Here is a 20,465-nt window from a genome sequence, read left to right on the forward strand (position 1 = left end):
AAGAAGAGAAATTTGTTAACATTGAGTATAGAGTTAAGTGTCAGGAAGTTGTTTCTGAAAGTATTTGTATGGAGTTTAGCCATGTATGGAAGTGAAACATGGATGATAAATAGTTTAGACAAGAAGAGAATGGAAGTTTTTGAAATGTGGTGCTAGAGAAGAATGCTGAAGATTAGATGGGTAGATCACTTAACTAATGAGGAGGTATTGAATAGAATTGGAGAGAAGAGAAATTTGTGGCACAACTTGACCAGAAGAAGGAATTGGTTGGCGGGGCATATTCTGAGGCATCAAGGGACACCAATTTAGTATTGGAGTGCAGCATGGAGTGTAAAAATCGTATAGGGAGACCAAGAGATGAATACACTAAGCAGATTCAGAAGGATGTAGGTTGCAGTAGGTACTGGGAGATGAAGAAGCTTGCACAGGATGGAGTAGCATGCAGAGCTGCATCAGACCAGTCTCTGGACTGAAGACCACAACAATATCAATTATTAATATTAATTATATTGTTTATATTGAGACTCTATTATTTTATGTTATGATATCGGGGAACAAAGGTCAGCTAAAATCAAAATAATCTAGTCTGCTTTGATCACATAAGCTTGAATTAATTTCTTTGAAAATTTTTCCCTCGAAAAAAGCACCATCACTGAAGAAAAATCCTTTCCTGCTACGGCCAGATGCAAATTTACACAATACATGGCAAGTAAAGTACCAGAATTTACCGTCAAATGCTGGTTAGCATACCTGGGAAGTTGATCAAAGAATCAGATAATTTCTTAAGTTTTAGCATTTCTGAATAAGTTGTACCATTACTGAGAAGTAGAAATGATAGGTCAACTGATAATTTATTCACACCTGGCTGAAATATTGAAGAGGAAGGACATAAGTTTAGTGGGTACAATGAACCTTTTGGGAAGAGAGCTAACACGTCAAGAAGGACGTCAAAAGCGTTACTATAAAAAAGTAACAATATTATGAAAAGGAAAGTTGCTACTCACCATATAGCAGAGATACAGAGTTGCAGATAGGCACAACAAAAAGACTGTTTCAAAAAGCTTTTGGCCAACGAGGCCTCTGTCAAAAAGAGATGACACGCACACACACACACACACTTAAGCAAACGCAGCTCTCACACACATGACTGAGTCACAGAGGCAGCTGAAGCTACAATGCGAGCAGCAGCACTAGTGTATGATGATTACTAGACGGGGGTAAGGAGGAGGCTGTGACAGGGTGGGGAGGGATAGTAGGGTAGGGGTGGGGGACAGTGAAGTGCAGCTGGGGAGTGCACAGGAATGAGCTGGAGAGAGGGTAGGTCAGCTAGGTGCGGTTGGGAGGTTAGACAGAGAGAAGGAAAGACGCTGGGGGGGGGGGGGGGGGGAGGGGGTAATGAAAAAGGAGAGATGTAAAAATACTGGGTCTGTTGGTGGAATGAGGGCTGCCTAGTGGTGGATGAGATCAGGGAAGGGGCTGGATGAGTGAGGACAACGACTAACGAAGGTTGAGGCCAGGAGGGTTATGGGAACATAGGATGTATTGCAAGGAATGTTCCCACCTATTCAATTCAGGAAAAATGGTGTTTGTTGGAAGGATCCTTATGGCACAGGCTGCGAAGTAGTCATTGAAATTAAGGATGTCATGTTGAGGAGTGTGCTTACCAACAGGGTGGTCCACCTGTTTCTTGGCCACATTTTGTTGTTTGCCATTCAAGGGGACAAACATCTTGTTGGTTGTTGTGCCCACATATAATGCAGCACAGAAATTGCAGCTTAGCTTTTAGATCACATGACTGGTTTCACAGGTAGCCCTGCCTTTGTTGGGACAGGTGATGTTTTTGACCAGACTGGAGTAGGTGGTGGTGGGCCTTGCATCTAGGTCTATTTCAAGGATATACGTCATGAGGTAAGTCGTTGGGACTAGGGGCTGTGTAGGGATGACAAGTATATTGTATAGGTTTGGTGGACTACAGAATAACATGTGGGAGGTGTGGGAAGGATAGTGGGCAGGACATTTCTCTGCATCTACATCTTCATGATTACTCTGCTATTCACAATAAAGTGCCTGGCAGAGGGTTCACTGAGACACCTTCAAGCTGTCTCTCTACCGGTCCACTCTTGAATGGTGCACAGGAAAAACAAGCTCTTAAATTTCTCTTATTTTATTATGATGATCATTTCGCCCTATGTAGGTGGGTGCCAACAGAACGTTTTCACAATCGGAGGAGAAAACTGGTGATTGAAATTTCATGAGAAGATCCTGCCACAACAAAAAATGGCTTTGTTTTAATGACTGCTATTCCAATTCATGTATCATGTCTCTGGCACTATCTCCCCTATTTCATGATAATACAAAATTATTTGTCCTTCTACAAACTTTTTCAATGTTATATGTATATGGATGATAAATAGTTTAGACAAGAAGAGAATAGAAGCTTTCGAAATGTGGTGCTACTGAAGAATGCTGAAGATTAGATGGGTAGACCACATAACTAATGAGAAGGTATTGAATAGAATTGGGGAGAAGAGAAATTTGTGACACAACTTGATTAAAAGAAGGGATCAGTTGGTAGGACATGTTCTGAGGCATCAAGGGATCACCAATTTAATATTGGAGGGCAGCATGGAGGGTAAAAATTGTAGAGGGAGACCAAGAGATGAATACACCAAGCAGATTCAGAAGGATGTAGGTTGCAGTAGGTACTGGGAGATGAAGAAGCTTGCACAGGATAGAGTAGCATGGAGAGCTGCATCGAACCAGTCTCTGGACGGAAGACCATAACAACAACAAACAACAGTGAATAACTTTACACTTTTCTTTATTCAGGGTCAATTGCCAATTTTCACACCATACAGATATCTTATCAGAATCATTTTACAATTCATTTTGGTTATCTGATGACTTTACAAGACAGTAAATGACAGCATCATCTGCAAATAATCTAAGATAGCTACTCAGATTGTCTCCTATATCATTAATATAGATCAGGAGCAATAGAGGGCCTACAAAACTCCCTTGGTGAATACAGGATATTACTTCTGTTTTACTCTATGGCCTTCCATCTATTACTATGAACTGTGAACTTTCTGACAGGAAATCATGAACCCAGTCACACAACTAAGGCGATATTTCTTGGGCATGCAGTTTGGTTAGGAGATGCTTGTGAGGAACAGTGTTGAAAGCCTTCTGGAAATCTAAAAATGCAGAATCAATTTTACATCCCCTCTTTATAGCACTCAATACTTCATGAGTATAAAGAGTTAGTTATGTTTCACTAGAACGATATTTTCTGAATCCTTGCCACCTATGTGTCAATAAATCATTTTATTTGAGTTACTTCATAATATCTGAACATAGTATATGTTCCAAAATCCTACGGCAAATCGACATTAGTGATATGGGCCTGTAATTCAGTGGATTACTCCTCCTTCTGTTTTTGGATATTGGTGTGACTCGAACAATTTTCCAGTCTTTAGGGACAGATCTTTCTGTGAGTGAGTGGTTGTATATAATTGCCAAATATGGAGCTATTGTACCAGCATACTCTGAAAGGAACCTGACTGGTATACAAACTGGATTGCGACTTAAACTGCTTTGCTATGCTGAGGACATCTACGAAGGCAGTTCAATAAGTAATGCAACACATTTTTTTTCTCGGCCAATTTTGGTTGAAAAAACCAGAAATTTCTTGTGGAATATTTTCAAACATTCCCGCTTCGTCTCGTATAGTTTCATTGACTTCCGACAGGTGGCAGCGCTGTACGGAGCTGTTAAAATGGCGTCTGTAACGGATGTGCGTTGCAACCAACGGGCAGTTATCGAGTTTCTTTTGGCGGAAAACCAGGGCATTTCAGATATTCATAGGCGCTTGTAGAATGTCTACGGTGATCTGGCAGTGGAAAAAAGCATGGTGAGTCATTGGGCAAAGCGTGTGTCATCATCACCGCAAGGTCAAGCAAAACTGTCTGATCTCCCGCGTGCGGGCCGGCCGTGCACAGCTGTGACTCCTGCAATGGCGGAGCGTGCGAACACAGTCGTTCGAGATGATCGACGGATCACCATCAAACAACTCAGTGCTCAACTTGACATCTCTGTTGGTAGTGCTGTCACAATTGTTCACCAGTTGGGATATTCAAAGGTTTGTTCCCGCTGGGTCCCTTGTTGTCTAACCGAACACCATAAAGAGCAAAGGAGAACCATCTGTGCGGAATTTCTTGCTCGTCATGTGGCTGAGGGTGACAATTTCTTGTCAAAGATTGTTACAGGCGATGAAACATGGGTTCATCACTTCGAACCTGAAACAAAATGGCAATCAATGGAGTGGCGCCACACCCACTCCCCTACCAAGAAAAAGTTTAAAGCCATACCCTCAGCCGGTAAAGTCATGGTTACAGTCTTCTGGGACGCCGAAGGGGTTATTCTGTTCGATGTCCTTCCCCATGGTCAAACGATCAACTCTGAAGTGTATTGTGCTACTCTTCAGAAATTGAAGAAACGACTTCAGCGTGTTCGTAGGCACAAAAATCAGAACGAACTTCTCCTTCTTCATGACAACGCAAGACCTCGCACAAGTCTTCGCACCCGAGAGGAGCTCACAAAACGTCAGTGGACTGTTCTTCCTCATGCACCCTACAGCCCCGATCTCGCACCGTTGGATTTCCATATGTTTGGCCCAATGAAGGACGCAATCCGTGGGACGCACTATGCGGATGATGAAGAAGTTATTGATGCAGTACGACGTAGGCTCCGACATCGACCAGTGGAATGGTACCGTGCAGGCATACAGGCCCTCATTTCAAGGTGGCGTAAGGCCGTAGCATTGAATGGAGATTACGTTGAAAAATAGTGTTGTGTAGCTAAAAGATTGGGGAATAACCTGGTGTATTTCAATGCTGAATAAAACAACCCCTGTTTCAGAAAAAAAATGTGTTGCATTACTTATTGAACTGCCCTCGTACTTCTGTGTTTCTCATCCTGGCAGTTGTTCTTGACTGGAATTCAGGAATATTTACTTTGTCTTCTTTGGTGAAGGAGTTTCAGAAAATTATGTTTAATAACTCTGCTTTAGTGACACTGTCATCAGTGATTTCATTGTTGTTATCATGCAGTGAAGGTATTGATTACAACTTGCCACTGGTGTGCTTGAGATATGACCAAAATCTCTTTGGGTTTTCTGCCAGATTTCAAGACAGAGTTTTATTGTGGAAATTATTAAAAGCATTTCACATTGAAGTACGCACTATATTTTGATCTTCTGCAAAAATTTTTCCAATCTTGGGAATTTTGCATTCTTTTAAATTTGGCATGCTTCTTTTGTTGCTTCTACAACAGTGATCCAACTCGTTTTCTGTACCGTGGGGGATCAGTACTATCACTTATTAATTTATGTGGTATATATCTCTAAACCTCCCCCCATGAACCATGGACCTTGCCGTTGGTGGGGAGGCTTGCGTGCCTCAGCGATACAGATGGCCGTACCGTAGGTGCAACCACAACGGAGGGGTATCTGTTGAGAGGCCAAACAAACATGTGGTTCCTGAAGAGGGGCAGCAGCCTTTTCAGTAGTTGCAGGGCCAACAGTCTGTATGATTGACTGATCCGGCCTTGAAACATTAACCAAAACGGCCTTGCTGTGCTGGTACTGCGAACGGCTGAAAGCAAGGGGAAACTACAGCCGTAATTTTTCCCAAGGACATGCAGCTTTACTGAGAGTAGCATGGAGAGCTGCATCAAACCAGTCTCAGGACTGAAGACCACAACAACAACAACATATCTCTAAACTGCCATCAATACTATCTCTTTGAAATCACTCCACATCTTTTCTATGCTTACATGATCAGATCAGAAGGAGTCTCTTAAAAAGGCATTAAGAGCATTTTTGTCAGCTTTTTTAAATAGATATAGTTTGCGTTTCTTTTTTATGGTTGTAAGTGTTACAGTATTCAGCTTAGCAGCAACTGCCTTTAGTTGCTAATCCCTGTAGTCATCATGATACTTCCTATTTGTCCAGGATTATTTATTGCCAAGAGGACAAATACGCTTTCCCAACCATTTATGCTTTGAGTGGGCTTATGAACTAATTGTTCAAAATAATTTTCTGAGAAAGTACTCAGTACAATTTTGGATGACATTTTATGCCTGCCACTGGCTTTAAATTTATAATTTTTCCAGCATATCAAGGTGTAATGGGTCACCCACCTCCAACATTACATTTTTCTTTCATGGAAATAACCGATACCGCATATACTCTCGAATCTGGTATAGGTGAACATTCTCAGCTGTTTAACTGAATGAACTTCATATGATTTTGTATATGAAGTATTATATTTCAGGGTAAATGTATAAAAAGAAATTAACATGTTACAGTCGATATGTACTAACACTTAAAATTGCTCTTCTTTTAAAAATATTTGAAATTATGAAATTTCTGGCATACTTAAAATTCATATTATTAATTGCAAAATCTAACATTAGTTATTAAATTTATTTCTGAACTCATTTATAAAATAATTATATATTTTAGTGAAGATTCTTCTTTGGTTAAGAAAGTTTGTAAACTACTTGCTTTGTAAACTCTTTGGAATATTGTGAGTACTGTAGAATGTTAGGAGTAGTGGGCATGCCTCTGATGGAAGTAGACAAATTTCTAATCTTTTCAATAACAATGTGGATTCATGTTCTGAAGTGGAATTGTAAAGTCGGTGTGATATAAAAGAATGGGATAAAATAGAAAGATATTCATAACAACAGGCAAATCTTCATCAGTTATTCAACAAGAACCCCCAATGTTATAAAAATTACAGCCTCAAGAATTTGCCCTAGACACTAGACTTGGAGCAAACAACAAGAAGATAATGAAGATAAGTAAAAATATTTTCTTTTGTGTATCTTATGCCTCTTGAAGATTTCAAAATTTGTGCAAAGACAGAGGGATTTTTAATAGTGATGTGTGGGAGGGTAAGATTACAGACGGTAGATTGAAGTCACCATCAACTATAATTGTATGAGTGAGATACCTATTTGAAATGAGACTCAAGTTTCCTTGGAACTGTTCAGCAACTATAATTTCTGAGTTGGGGGGTTGGTAAAATGATCCAATTAATAGTTTAGTTTGATTGTCAAGTATAACTTCTACCCATCCTATTCCACAGAAACTATTTACTTCAGTTTTGCTAAAGGATAAACTACTTCTGACAGCAATATATACTGTATTTAATCTATCCTTTCTGAACACTGTTAGATCATTTGGAAAAATTTCAGGTGAACTTATTTCTGGTTTTGGCCAGCTTTCTGCACCTCTAACTGTTTGACGGCGGGGTCAGGGATTTTCACCTGCCTTGAGATGACTTGGTGTTTGTGTTGTCCTCATCATTTCATCATCATTCATGTAAGTGGTGAGATTGGGCTGAGAAAGAGTTTGGGAATTTGTACGAGCACTGATAACTGCGCAGTTGAGTGCCCCACAAACCAAACATCATCATCATCTAACTATTTGAGCTTCAAGTGCTTTCTATTAGGGCTTGGAGCTCTGATTCTTTTTCCAACACAGCTATGACAATTTACAACTACAATACCGATCATTTCTACAACTACCTTAGTGTGTTTTATCTGCCTCCTGTTAGGTGGATGCCCTTTCCTTGGTTTCCTGAAACCCTCTAACCTAAAAAACCATCCAGTCCCTCCCACACAGCCCCCCACTACCCATGTAGCCACTCCTGACCTATTAAGCAGAACCTGGAAACCCACCAGCCGATGGCACAAGTCAAGGAATCGCAAGCCTACACAGTCACAGAACTGCCTGTGCCTCTGATTTAGACCATCCACTCAGCTCTGCACCAAAGGACCACAGTTTGTTCTATCAACAATGCTGCAAATGGTGAGCTTAATCTCACAAGCAAGACTGACAGTCTTTACCATTTCCACTAGCCACCCGAAACCAGAGAGAATCTCCTCTGGAATCTCCTCCGATCCAAAGTGACACAGGTCATTGTTGCTGACATGAGCCACCACCTACAGTTGGCTGTATCATGACCTCTTCATGGCATCCGGAAGCACCCTTTCCACATCCAGAATGACTCCCCCCCCACAGCACACTGGTTTCCTTCACCTCCTTGACAGTCATGTTCATAAGGGGCCCTGTTAGGCATGAATTGTTGGAGCTCTCAACTATCAGCAAACCCACTGTCTGTGAATGCCCAGACCTTGCAGGCCAAGAAGTTTCCTCTGGAAATGGATGGATGACTGTATCCGACTTAAGCGACTTCATCAGCTACAGATAATGCTCGAAACCTGTTCGTCAAATGAACTGGGGAGGCCTTACGATTGGCCCCTAGTAAACTCTTTCGCTGCCTGCCAGGCTTTTGAATGATCTCCCACAGACAGGTGAGGGGTCAACTTCAGTGCAGGCAGTACCCAGGGCGGCCACAGCAGTGGACCGATCAGGAGACATGTGGGACGTGCTCAACGTCCCTCGCATACCCACATCTGGCCCTCCACAGTTTTGTCCCTTGGCAGCAGCCTCCAGCTGTGTGATGGAAGCCAACACAGGCTGGAGCTGTGAATGAAGGGTCATCAACTCAGCTCGCATCTGTACACAATAATCACAGTTCTTATCCATTACTGAAGACGCTCCTGTTTGAAGCTCGTAAAAATATGTGACAAACGAATGGTGTACTTGGCTTATCAGCAAAAGGAATATGAGGTGCTCTGTCACGGACAGTCTTTCCAACACTGAGCTACACTAACCAAAACAAACAAACGTGTGTATGATACAAAGGCATGATGAGAGGTAGTTGAAACCATGGTGGAGAATGTAATTCAGTTGTTCCAGTCCTGGTTGGTACTGAGTTACGAGGCGGACACTCCTTTGTGGTTGGATGGTGAGACTTTGGGAGGTGGTGGGAGCCTGGAAAGATAATGCATGGGATATTTGTTTTTTTACAAGGCTGGGAGGATAATTATTGTCTGTGAAGACTTCAGTGAGACCCTTGATATATTTCGAGAGGGACTGCTCATCACTGCCGATGCGATGACCACAGGTGGCTAGGCTGTATGGAAGGGACTTCTTGGTACGGGACGGGTAGCAGCTGTCAAAGTGGGGTTATTGCTGGTGGTTAGTGGGTTTGATATGGACAGAAGTACTGATGTAGCCATCTTTGAGGTGCATGTCGACATCTAGGAAGGTTGCATGTTGGGTTGAGTAGGACCAGGTGAAGCAAATGGGGGAGAAGCTGTTGAGGTTCTGGAGGAATGTGGATAGGGTGTCCTCACTCTATCCAGATCACAAATATGTTATCAATGAATCTGATCCAGGTGAGGGGTTTAGGATGCTGTGTGGTTAGGAAAGGTTCCTCTAGATAGCCCATGAATAGGTTGACATAGTATGGTACAGTGTGGGTGCCCATTGCCATACCCCAGATTTGTTTTTAGGTAACGCCTTCAAAGGAGAAGTAATTGCGGGTGAGGATATAGTTGGTCGTGGCATCTAGGAAGGATGTCGTTACTTTAGAATCCATCTGGCATTGGGAGAGGTAGTGTTCAATAATGGTAAGACCGTGGGCACTATGGATGTTAGTGTAAAGGGAGGTGGCATGATTGGTGACCAGCAGGGCACCATTTGGTAAAGGGACGGGAACTGTGGAGAGTTGGTGGAGGAAATGGTTAGTTTTTTTTAATATAGGAGGTAATAGATTGAATGTGTTGGTCTATGAGGGGAGAGATTCTCTCAGTGGGGGGCACAGTAATTGGTCAGAATGGGGCGTCCTGGGTGGTTGGGTGTATGGACTTTAGCATCTAGAAGGCGGGGAGTTGTAGGGGCGAGCAAAGAGATGGACTCTGGGGAGGGGTTCTGGATGGGCCTAAGGATTTGAGGAGTGACTGGAGATCCTTTTGGATTGTTGGGATGGAGTCACTGGCAAGGTTTGTAGGTGGATATATCTACCCTGCTATATAAACTATACCACCCATTTCCCCGTCGACTCTCCACGGTTCCTGTGACTTTACCACTCAGTGCCCTGCTCATCACTATTAATGGCACCTCCCTTTACCATTACTGAAAACTACCTTTCCAAATGCCCAATGGATTCCAAACCAACAACCTCCCTCCTAGTTGCCATGACCAACTATATCCTCACCCGCAATTACTTCTCCTTTGAAGGCATTACTTAAAAACCAACCTGGGGTATGTCTATGGGCACCCATGTGACACTATCCTATGCTAAGCTATTCATGGGCAATCTAGAGGAATCCTTCCTAAACACACAGAATCCTAAACCACTCACCTATGTCAGATTCATTGTTGACATATTTGCGATCTGGATCAAGGGCGAGGACACGCTATCCACTTTATTCCAGAACCTCAATAGCTTCTTCCCCATTTGCCTCACCTGGTCCTACTCAACCCAATAAGTCGCCTTCTTAGATGTCGATATCCACCTCAAGGATGACTACATCAGTAGTTCTGTCCATATCAAACCTACTAACCACCAGCAATACCTCCACTTCGACAGCTGCCGCCCATTCCATACCAAGAAGTCCCTTCCACACAACCTAGCCATGCATGGTCATCGCATCTGCAGTGACGAGTGGTCCCTCTCGAAATATGTCTAGGGTCTCACTGAAGCCTTCACAGACCGTAATTATCCTCCCAACCTTGTACAAAATCAGATATCCTGTGCCTTATCTTTCCAGTCTCACATCACCTCCCAAAGTCTCAACATCTGGCCACGGAGGGGCATTACCTTCGTACCTCAGTACCACCCACGACTGGAGCAGCTGAATACATTCTCCACCATGATTTTGACTACCTCTCATCTTGCCCTGAAATGAGAAATGCCCTGTCCAGTGTCCTTCCCACCCCTCCCACAGTGGCATTCCACCATACACCAAACGTACACAATATACTTGTCCATCCCTACTAAACCTCTGCTCTCAACTCCTTACCTCATGGCTCATACCCCTGTAGTAGACCTAGATGCTAGACCTGTCCCATACATCCCCCTACCACCACTACTCCAGTCTGGTTACAAACACCACTATCCCATCAAAGGCAGAGCTACCTGTGAAACCATTCATGTGATCTACAAGCTAAGCTGCAACCACTGTGGTGCATTCTACGTGGGCATGACAACAAACAAGCTGTCTGTCCGCATGAATAGCCACTGACAAACTGCCACCGAGAAACAAGTGGAGCACCCTGTCGCTGAGCGCACTGCCCAACATGATATCTTTCATTTCAATGACTGCTTCACAGCCTGTACGATATGGGTCCTTCCTACCAACACCAGCTTTTCTGAATTGCACAGGTGGGAACTCACCCTGCAATATGTCCTACTTTTCCGTAACCCTCCTGTCCTCAATTTTCATTAGTTGTTGTCCTCACCCATCCAGCCCCTTCCCTGTTCCCATTGCAGCAGTACGTAGCTGTCATTCCACCCTTGCACCCAGTCTTTCTATTTCTTTTTTCCACTCCCCCCCTTCTCTCCTGCTCTCTGCCTAACCTCCCAACTGTACATAGCTGCCCTATCCTCTCTCCACCTTGTCCATGCATGCCCCCTGCAGCACTTCACGTACTCCCCATCCCTACTCTACTATCCCTCCCCCTCCCCACCCCAGCCACCCCCTTCTCCCCACCCAGTGCCACTCCATTTATGACAAAGACCTTGTTGACTTAAAGCTTATGTGTGAAAGTCTTTTTGTTGTGCCTCTCTGCGACTTTGCATATCTGCTATATGGTGAGTAGCAACTTTCCTTTTCATAATACTATTACATTCCATCATGGATTTTCCATTATTTGCTATAGGAAAGTACTGTGATAAAGCATGGAGACACAACTTTGCCACTTTATCAAAGCAAAAACAAAATAAAATAAAATTGTTCTCATTCTAAGTATGCTCCATTTAGCTATAGTAATTAGGAATACACTATATGTCTTCCAGAAGACTAGAAAATGTTCAGTGGAAGCAGCATTGATGGACAGCTCTTTCAGCTTTACAGTACACTGGACTTCACCAAACTAAATACATGGATTCTTTACACAGAGGTTTCAGGGAACATTACCAAACAAACACAGTTTCTGGAGCATCTCAGGAAAGAACTAAGACAAATGAAAATTATGTTTCAAAACATATTACCTGTAATCAGCAATGGGTCAAATAATAAAGGTGAGCCACAAAGTAATAAAATTAGGTGGCAGAGCAGAGCATCATATTGCAAGAGCTAGAAAATGTGACATATGGAGAAGTTGCACATAAAAAATGTAAAACAAATGTAATCTTGAAGCAGAACATTGTTTGTGTGTCAGGCCACATGATTACAATATAAAAAGATTTTATTTTCTGTTGTATTAATACCCCATAATAGATCCACTCACAAATAAAAATGATGACTATAAATAAAAATGATGCACATTTACAGTTTGAATGTTCTTCTTGAAAACAGTTTCTTTGTTTTTTAAAATTAAATATGTGCTAAAATAGAAATAAGCATAGTTCTGTTGCTGCACTCAATTTGAATGCTGCTGAAATTTTAAATTTGTTATAGTCTTCTATTTCTAGTGGTAAACTGGAGGACTCTGTGCTTCTTGGATTAACTTGTAACCATGTTTGTTTGCAGTATTTGGTAAATGGGGTGTGATATGTGATGATCAGTTTGGCATCGAAGAAGCTACTGTGATTTGTAAGGAACTGGGTTTCAGTCTTGGAGCTATTGATGTCCGCCTACACTCATTTTATGGTAAAAGCAATATGAATGGTACTTTTCTCATGGATGAACTGCAGTGTATTGGCAATGAATCTTCTCTCACTGAATGTTATTTCAATGGATGGGGTGTACATGACTGTGGACCTGAAGAGGTAAGTTTCTGTATATAAGTAAGTAGATGATCGTCTTTCACTTACTCATATACTACTGGGTAATGCACAGGAAAACTGACATATAAATACATCACAGCAATTTTTTGAGTGCAGGTCCATCAAACCAATTTTACCTTGGTATTTACTAGAATAGGGATTAAGATATGTAAAGGAGGTTACACATTCAAAAAGAGAGGAATGAAATTTGTGTTAATTGTGTGTTTATTGCTGACTAAATATTAACTGCAAGGCATGAGATAATTTCTATTACCTTGAGATGTAACCACCAAATACTTCTGAAAGAAGCACCTAAAATGTAACCTGGCACTTTTAGCTTTCAGAGCGATATTTTCTTTCTCCACGGAGGAAGAATAAAAAGATAGAAGAAAAGGGGAAGTAGGCAAAAATGACATGAAGAGGGGTATTACTCATACAAAAAAGGGAGGGGCAAGAATACTTAATTAAATAAAATAATAAAAAAAATTCTAACAAACACCATAAGCAAAATAGGGACAAGGGCAGTTTAATATAGAGGGGATTAAGGGCAGGAGGTTGGTAGTCTGAGAGGGTACATTGGAGAGCTACTTCCCATCTCCAGCCCTCAGGGCAACTATTACTGGATTTCAGGACCAATAGGCTTGAACAGTATAGCAAGCACTTGTGTCTCTCAGGTAATGTACAGAATGCTCAGACATTGTGTTCAAGACATCACAAAAGTGGGCATTTTTTCTGCACACATTCAAGCAAGCAGTCTGCCAGTTTGGTAATAGCCATCCTTACGTAGAAACCCATGCAGTGGGTGTGATTAGTTTCACATGTTGCCCTGCCTTAAATGTCATTTGATTTGCTAGTGGTGAGGTTGAAGTAGGTGTTAGAGGTGGATTGGATTTTACAGTTCGAATGGTTGCAACTGTAGAAGGGATAAGAAAGATGTATGGAAGGGAGTGTTTAATGCGAAAGGAATTGTACCTGTTGAGCTGCAGATATATTATGTTTGATTCACAGGTAACAAAGTTTGGATGGCAGAGTTAATAAAAGTGGAGATTAAGAAGATGACCAGGTGAATTTCAGTTGGGTAAAGGAGTTAAGCTGTAGCCAAGAGCCATATTAAAAGTTTGGCATACAGCTGGACCATCCAAGTTCCCATGGCCATTTCCCTCATCTAGTTGTAGATGAAAAGGGGAGCAGGAATAAGTAAGAATGAAGTTTATTAATGTGTCAATGAATGACGTGTTTTTGGGTACTTTCAGGTGAGGATCAGTAGAGGTATGCTCAAGATGTGGGTGGCTACATGGGCATTCAGGTAGAAAAAAGTCACATTGATGGTGACAATGAAGGATTCAAATTGGGTAGGGTGGGAATAGATTTTACACTTTGTGAGACATGATTGGTGTCTTTTACGCTGGGTGTGAGGCTCCGTGAGAGAAGCAAAAATGTGCTGGAATGAGATTTTCACTCTGCAGCAGTTTGTGCGCAGATATGAAACTTCCTGGAAGATTAAAACAATGTGCTGGACTGAGACTCGAACATGGGACCTTTGCCTTTCACAGGCAAGTGCTCTACCAACTGAACTATCCAATAACGACTCACGCCCTGTCATCACAGCTTTAATTCTGCCAGTACCTTGTCTCCTATCTTCCAGACGTCACAGAAGCTCTCCTGTGAACCTTGCAGAACTAGCACTCCTGGAAGAAAGGATATAGCAGAGACATGGCTTAGCCACAGCCTAGGGGCTTCTGTGAGGTTTGGAAGGTAGGAGAAAAGGTACTGGCAGAATGAAAGCTGCAAGGACGGGGCGTGAGTCATGCTTGGGTACCTCAGTTGGTAGAGAACTTGCCCGTGAAAGACAAAGGTCCCGAGTTTGAGTCTCGGTCCGGCATACAGTTTTAATCTGCCAGGAAGTTTAAAAAATGTGCTGGTTCACCACATCTGAGATTTACTGAATTGTGTTCTTAAGACCCTGTCTCAGTGCCACCCATGCCATTCATTCTACACTCACACCTTCATCTCTACAGCCTACTTTCCACCATTGTGTCATATCCTTCCAGTCCACATTATCGCATCATATGTAGCTCCCCATGCACAAGAGTGAGCTCACATACCTTACATTCCCATCCTGTACTCATGCTCCTTCTCTCTCCAGCCTTCAGCCAACCTTCCTTCAATCCTTCCTTCTTCTTCTCACCTTATTTCTCCTCTCAAGCACTCTTATTGAAACACCCTCTCAGACTGCCGAGCTGCAGTGCTGGTACAATGTTATCAACTGGGGAAATGTAGCCACAGAGGTGTATGTGTGTGTGTAAGACTGTGAGTGTGTGTTCATTTATAGTACTAGTTAGTTCTGAAGAAGGACACTCCTCTAAAGTTTAGCAATGGTAAAAGTCTTCTGTATGTGCCTCTCGATCACCCAACATCTCTCTGTACTGTGCTTAGTCCTTCCATTATTTAGTTTAATTTATTTGTTCTTACATCGTGATATCAGGCATGTCAATTTAACATGGATATGGTGCGCAAAACTTAAGGCCAAAAGTAACCTTCACATGATGTGTCACTGCCAAATAAGATAGCTGAATGAAACCTGGACCATACATACAGTGAAGAGTCAAAGTAAGTCGTAAACCTGTCCAATATCGTGTAGGGCCCCCACTAACATGCAGAAGTGCCACAACATGACATGCATGGACACAATATGGAGATATCTTCTGAACAGCACATTGCAAGGCATCTCGGATATGCTCAATAATGCTCATGTCTGGTGAGTTTGGAGGCCATCAGAAGTGTTTAAACTCAGAAGAGTGTTCCTGGAGCCACTCTGTAGCAATTCTGGGCTTGTGGTGTGTTGCACTGTCCTGCTGGAATTGCCCACATCCATCAGAATCCACAGTGGACACGAATGGATGCAGGTGATCAAACAGGATGCTTATGTTCATGTCACCTGTCAGAGTCATATCTAGATAAATCAGGGGTACTCCAACTGCACACGCCACAACCATTATAGATCCTCAATGAGCTTGAACAGTCCCCTGCTGACATGCAGGGTCCCCAGATTCATGAGATTTTCTCCATACCCGTACACATCCATCTGCTCAACACAATTTTAAACGAGACTTGTCTGACCAGACAACATGTTTCCAATCATCAACAGTCTGACGGTGGTGGTGACGGACCCAGGCAAAGCTTAAAGCTTTGTGTCATGCAGTCATCAAGGGTACATGCGTGCGCCTTTGATTCTGAAAGACCCATATCGATGATTGTTGAATAGTTCACACATTGACACTTGTTGGTGGCCCAACTTTGAAATCTGTAGCAATTTGTTGAAGTGTTGCACATCTGTCACATTGAACAGTTCTCTTCAGTTGTCATTGGTCCTGTTCTTACAGGATTTTTGCTTGGCTGCAGCAATGTCAGAGATTTGATGTTAACTGGAGTCCTGATATTCATGGAGCACTTGTTAAATTATGGTACGGGAAATCCCCACTTGATTGCTATCTCTGAGATGCTGTGTCCCATCGCTCATGCGCTGATGATAACACCACATTCAAACTCACTTAAATGTTGATAAGCTGCTACAGCAGCAGTAAATGATCTAACAACTGTGCCAGACACTTGTTGTCTTATATAGATGTTGCTGACTGCAGCACTGTATTCTGCCTGTTTACATATCTCTGTATTTGAATACACATGCCTATACCAGTTTGTTTGGCACTTCAGTGTAGAAAAAACTACTATAATGTATCAAAAGAGCTAACTGAAAGAAATACGAAAAAAACATGAAGAAAGGACATTTTTATTCAAAGACAATAATCATACTGAAGTCACTGTGATTCATGATGATCTATGGACATTACAAAAGGTGGGAGATGGTTTTTAATAGGGTATGTGGTCACCATGGATGCAAATGCATGCTCTGTGTTGTGCTCCCATGCTGGCCACAAGGTTGGTAAAGGGTTCTTCTGGTAAGGCACTCCATTCCTGCCCCAGTGTGGTTGACAACTGCTGAACGATCATTGGTGCATGTGGACATGCTTCAGTACATCTCTTCACAGCCCCACACATGCTGAGTGGTATTTAAGTTTGGGGAATGGGCAAGCCAATCCATATGCTGAATATCCTCTCATTCCAAGAGATCCTCCACCTGCACTGTTCCATGCAATTGTGCATTGCCATTCATAAAAATGAAGTCGGGGCCAAATGAAACCCTGAAAAGACACATGTGAGGAAGGAGTACAGTGTCACAATAATGTTGACACGTGAGTGTGCCACATTTAAGGATTCAGAGATCAGTATGCCCATGAAACATTATGCCTCCTCACACCATAACACCTGGATAACCAAAACAACCATGTTCAGCAATGTTACTGGGTTTATTACGTTTTCCCATCTCTTGCCTTATGAGGATACTTGCAGCTTTGTTGAACATGATGATATTGGTTGTCCAGATGTTATCATGTGGGAAGGCAGAATGTTGCATGTGTGTACTGATCTCCAAAACTTTGAATGCATTACACTCACTGGCTAATGTTTTTGTGACCTTGTACACTTTCCCCGTGTGTGTGTTTTCAGCAGTGCATTTGGCCCTGAGTTCATTTTTATGGATGACACTGTGTGACCACATGGAACAGCACAGGTGGAGGATGGATGACACTGTGTAACCACATGGAACAGCACAGGTGGAGGAGTCTCAGAATGAGAGGATATTCGATGAATGACTGGATTGCCTGTTACCCTGAGTTAAATCTCACCGAGCACATGTGGGATACACTGCGGCAACATATTGCAGTCTGTCCACAAGCATCAACAGCCATCCAGCAGTTGTCATCTACACTGGTGGAGGAATGGAATGCCCTACTACAAGAACTCCTCACCAACCTGGCCAGCATGGGAATGCATTACTGTCTGTGGTGATTCCACACCCTGTTAAGACCCCTGTCCTAACTACTGTGATGTTCAGGGGACCATAATGAACAGTGTCATTTCTGTTTGTCTCAGTGCATATTTCAGCTGTCTTTTGTACTATACTGCAGCAGTTCATTCTATGTATGGTCCAAGTTTCATCATGTTATGTTATTCAGCAGATACATGCTGTGCAAAAGTTATTTTCATCTTTAAGTTTTGGGCACCATTGTACATACATACACACACAAATACTTACTACTTATGAAACAAAAACACAAAATATATACACAAATAAAAGTGCACATACATATAGAGTGTAATATACCATGTCTGCCTCCATAGCTGAGTGGTCAGTGTAGATGGCTGCCATGCGGACGATCTGGGGTTGACTCGCAGTTCATCTTAATGAAAACTTTACCCTTGTACTGAAATGTTCTTGTCATTACTTTCACACAATGAATAGTACCAGTTTCTCTTTTATATCTGCATACTAACAATGACTTTTTAAATCACAAAAAACACAAACTAGACCAGACAACATAATATAACTGTGAGAGATAAGTTTTCACTTTTATCACTACATTTTCACAGTAGACACAATTATACCCATAAGTAAAATACAGCTTGTATTTAGTTGCATTGTTATTTGTGCAAGTATTCTGATATATTGTAGTAATAAGCTGCAATCAGGCAATATTTAGTTTGTGTTTAGTTGGTGACACAACTTTTATATTCTTTATGTCATATAGGAGCAAAAATGCATCCTGCTTCTACGAGGTCCTTATTCATTAGTTTCATTTGTTTACTTGTCATTTGATAATTATTACTGCTTGTAGTGTAATAGGCATACAAATCTTTGTTCATGGATACATCATTGTGTTCTTTCAAATTCAAAATTGCTTCACATATAAAGTGATGGAAATGTCAAGATTTTGACTGAGTGAGGTAGTACAGTGGTTAGAACACTGGACTTGCATTTGGGAAGATGGTGCTTCTACACTCCTGGAAATGGAAAAGAGAACACATTGACACCGGTGTGTCAGACCCACCATACTTGCTCCGGACACTGCGAGAGGGCTGTACAAGCAATGATCACACGCACGGCACAGCGGACACACCAGGAACCGCGGTGTTGGCCGTCGAATGGCGCTAGCTGCGCAGCATTTGTGCACCGCCGCCGTCAGTGTCAGCCAGTTTGCCGTGGCATACGGAGCTCCATCGCAGCCTTTAACACTGGTAGCATGCCGCGACAGCGTGGACGTGAACCGTATGTGCAGATGACGGACTTTGAGCGAGGGCGTATAGTGGGCATGCGGGAGGCCGGGTGGACGTACCGCCGAATTGCTCAACACGTGGGGCGTGAGGTCTCCACAGTACATCGATGTTGTCGCCAGTGGTCGGCGGAAGGTGCACGTGCCCGTCGACCTGGGACCGGACCGCAGCGACGCACGGATGCACGCCAAGACCGTAGGATCCTACGCAGTGCCGTAGGGGACCGCACCGCCACTTCCCAGCAAATTAGGGACACTGTTGCTCCTGGGGTATCGGCGAGGACCATTTGGAACCGTCTCCATGAAGCTGGGCTACGGTCCCGCACACTGTTAGGCCGTCTTCCGTTCACGCCCCAACATCGTGCAGCCCGCCTCCAGTGGTGTCGCGACAGGCGTGAATGGAGGGACGAATGGAGACGTGTCGTCTTCAGCGATGAGAATCGCTTCTGCCTTGGTGCCAATGATGGTCGTATGCATGTTTGGCGCCGTGCAGGTGAGCGCCACAATCAGGACTGCATACGACCGAGGCACACAGGGCCAACACATGGCATCATGGTGTGGGGAGTGATCTCCTACACTGGCCGTACACCACTGGTGATCGTCGAGGGGACACTGAATAGTGCACGGTACATCCAAACCGTCATCGAACCCATCGTTCTACCATTCCTAGACCGGCAAGGGAACTTGCTGTTCCAACAGGACAATGCACGTCCGCATGTATCCCGTGCCACCCAACGTGCTCTAGAAGGTGTAAGTCAACTACCCTGGCCAGCAAGATCTCCGGATCTGTCCCCCATTGAGCATGTTTGGGACTGGATGAAGCGTCGTCTCACACGGTCTGCACGTCCAGCACAAACGCTGGTCCAACTGAGGTGCCAGGTGGAAATGGCATGGCAAGCCGTTCCACAGGACTACATCCAGCATCTCTACGATCGTCTCCATGGGAGAATAGCAGCCTGCATTGCTGCGAAAGGTGGATATACACTGTACTAGTGCCGACATTGTGCATGCTCTGCTGCCTGTGTCTATGTGTCTGTGGTTCTGTCAGTGTGATCATGTGATGTATCTGACCCCAGGAATGTGTCAATAAAGTTTCCCCTTCCTGGGACAATGAATTCACGGTGTTCTTATTTCAATTTCCAGGAGTGTAATTCCATCCAGCCATCCAGATTTAGATTTTCCATGATTTTCGTAAATCACTCCAGGCAAATGCCAGGATGGTTCATTTGAAAGGGGTATGACTGCTCTCCTACCCCTTTCTTCTGTATGCCAAGTTTGTGTTCTGTCTCTAATGACTGCACAGTTGACGGGATGTTAAACACTCATCTTCATTTTGAAGATTTTGAGTTTTTCTCTGTAGGATTCCCTTGACTCTCATTTTGCAATACACCTTATAGCTATGTTTTATAGCTTAATGTCAATGACCACACCAAAGAATTTGTAA

The 20,465-nt window shown here is 43.0% G+C and overlaps 1 protein-coding gene across 3 annotated transcripts in view; it reads left to right on the top strand.

The window, feature by feature from the left end:
- LOC126248967 (serine protease svh-1-like) overlaps positions 1-20,465 on the top strand; it is a 455,562-nt gene that overhangs the window by 283,180 nt on the left and 151,917 nt on the right. For all 3 annotated transcript variants that reach the window (XM_049950539.1, XM_049950521.1, XM_049950530.1), the window contains one exon: positions 12,616-12,854. In XM_049950539.1, the coding sequence (XP_049806496.1) occupies positions 12,616-12,854 (239 nt within the window). The remainder of the gene's footprint in view (positions 1-12,615; positions 12,855-20,465) is intronic.

This window comes from Schistocerca nitens, chromosome 1 (assembly GCF_023898315.1).
Source record: "Schistocerca nitens isolate TAMUIC-IGC-003100 chromosome 1, iqSchNite1.1, whole genome shotgun sequence".
NCBI classification, from domain to species: Eukaryota; Metazoa; Arthropoda; class Insecta; order Orthoptera; family Acrididae; genus Schistocerca; species Schistocerca nitens.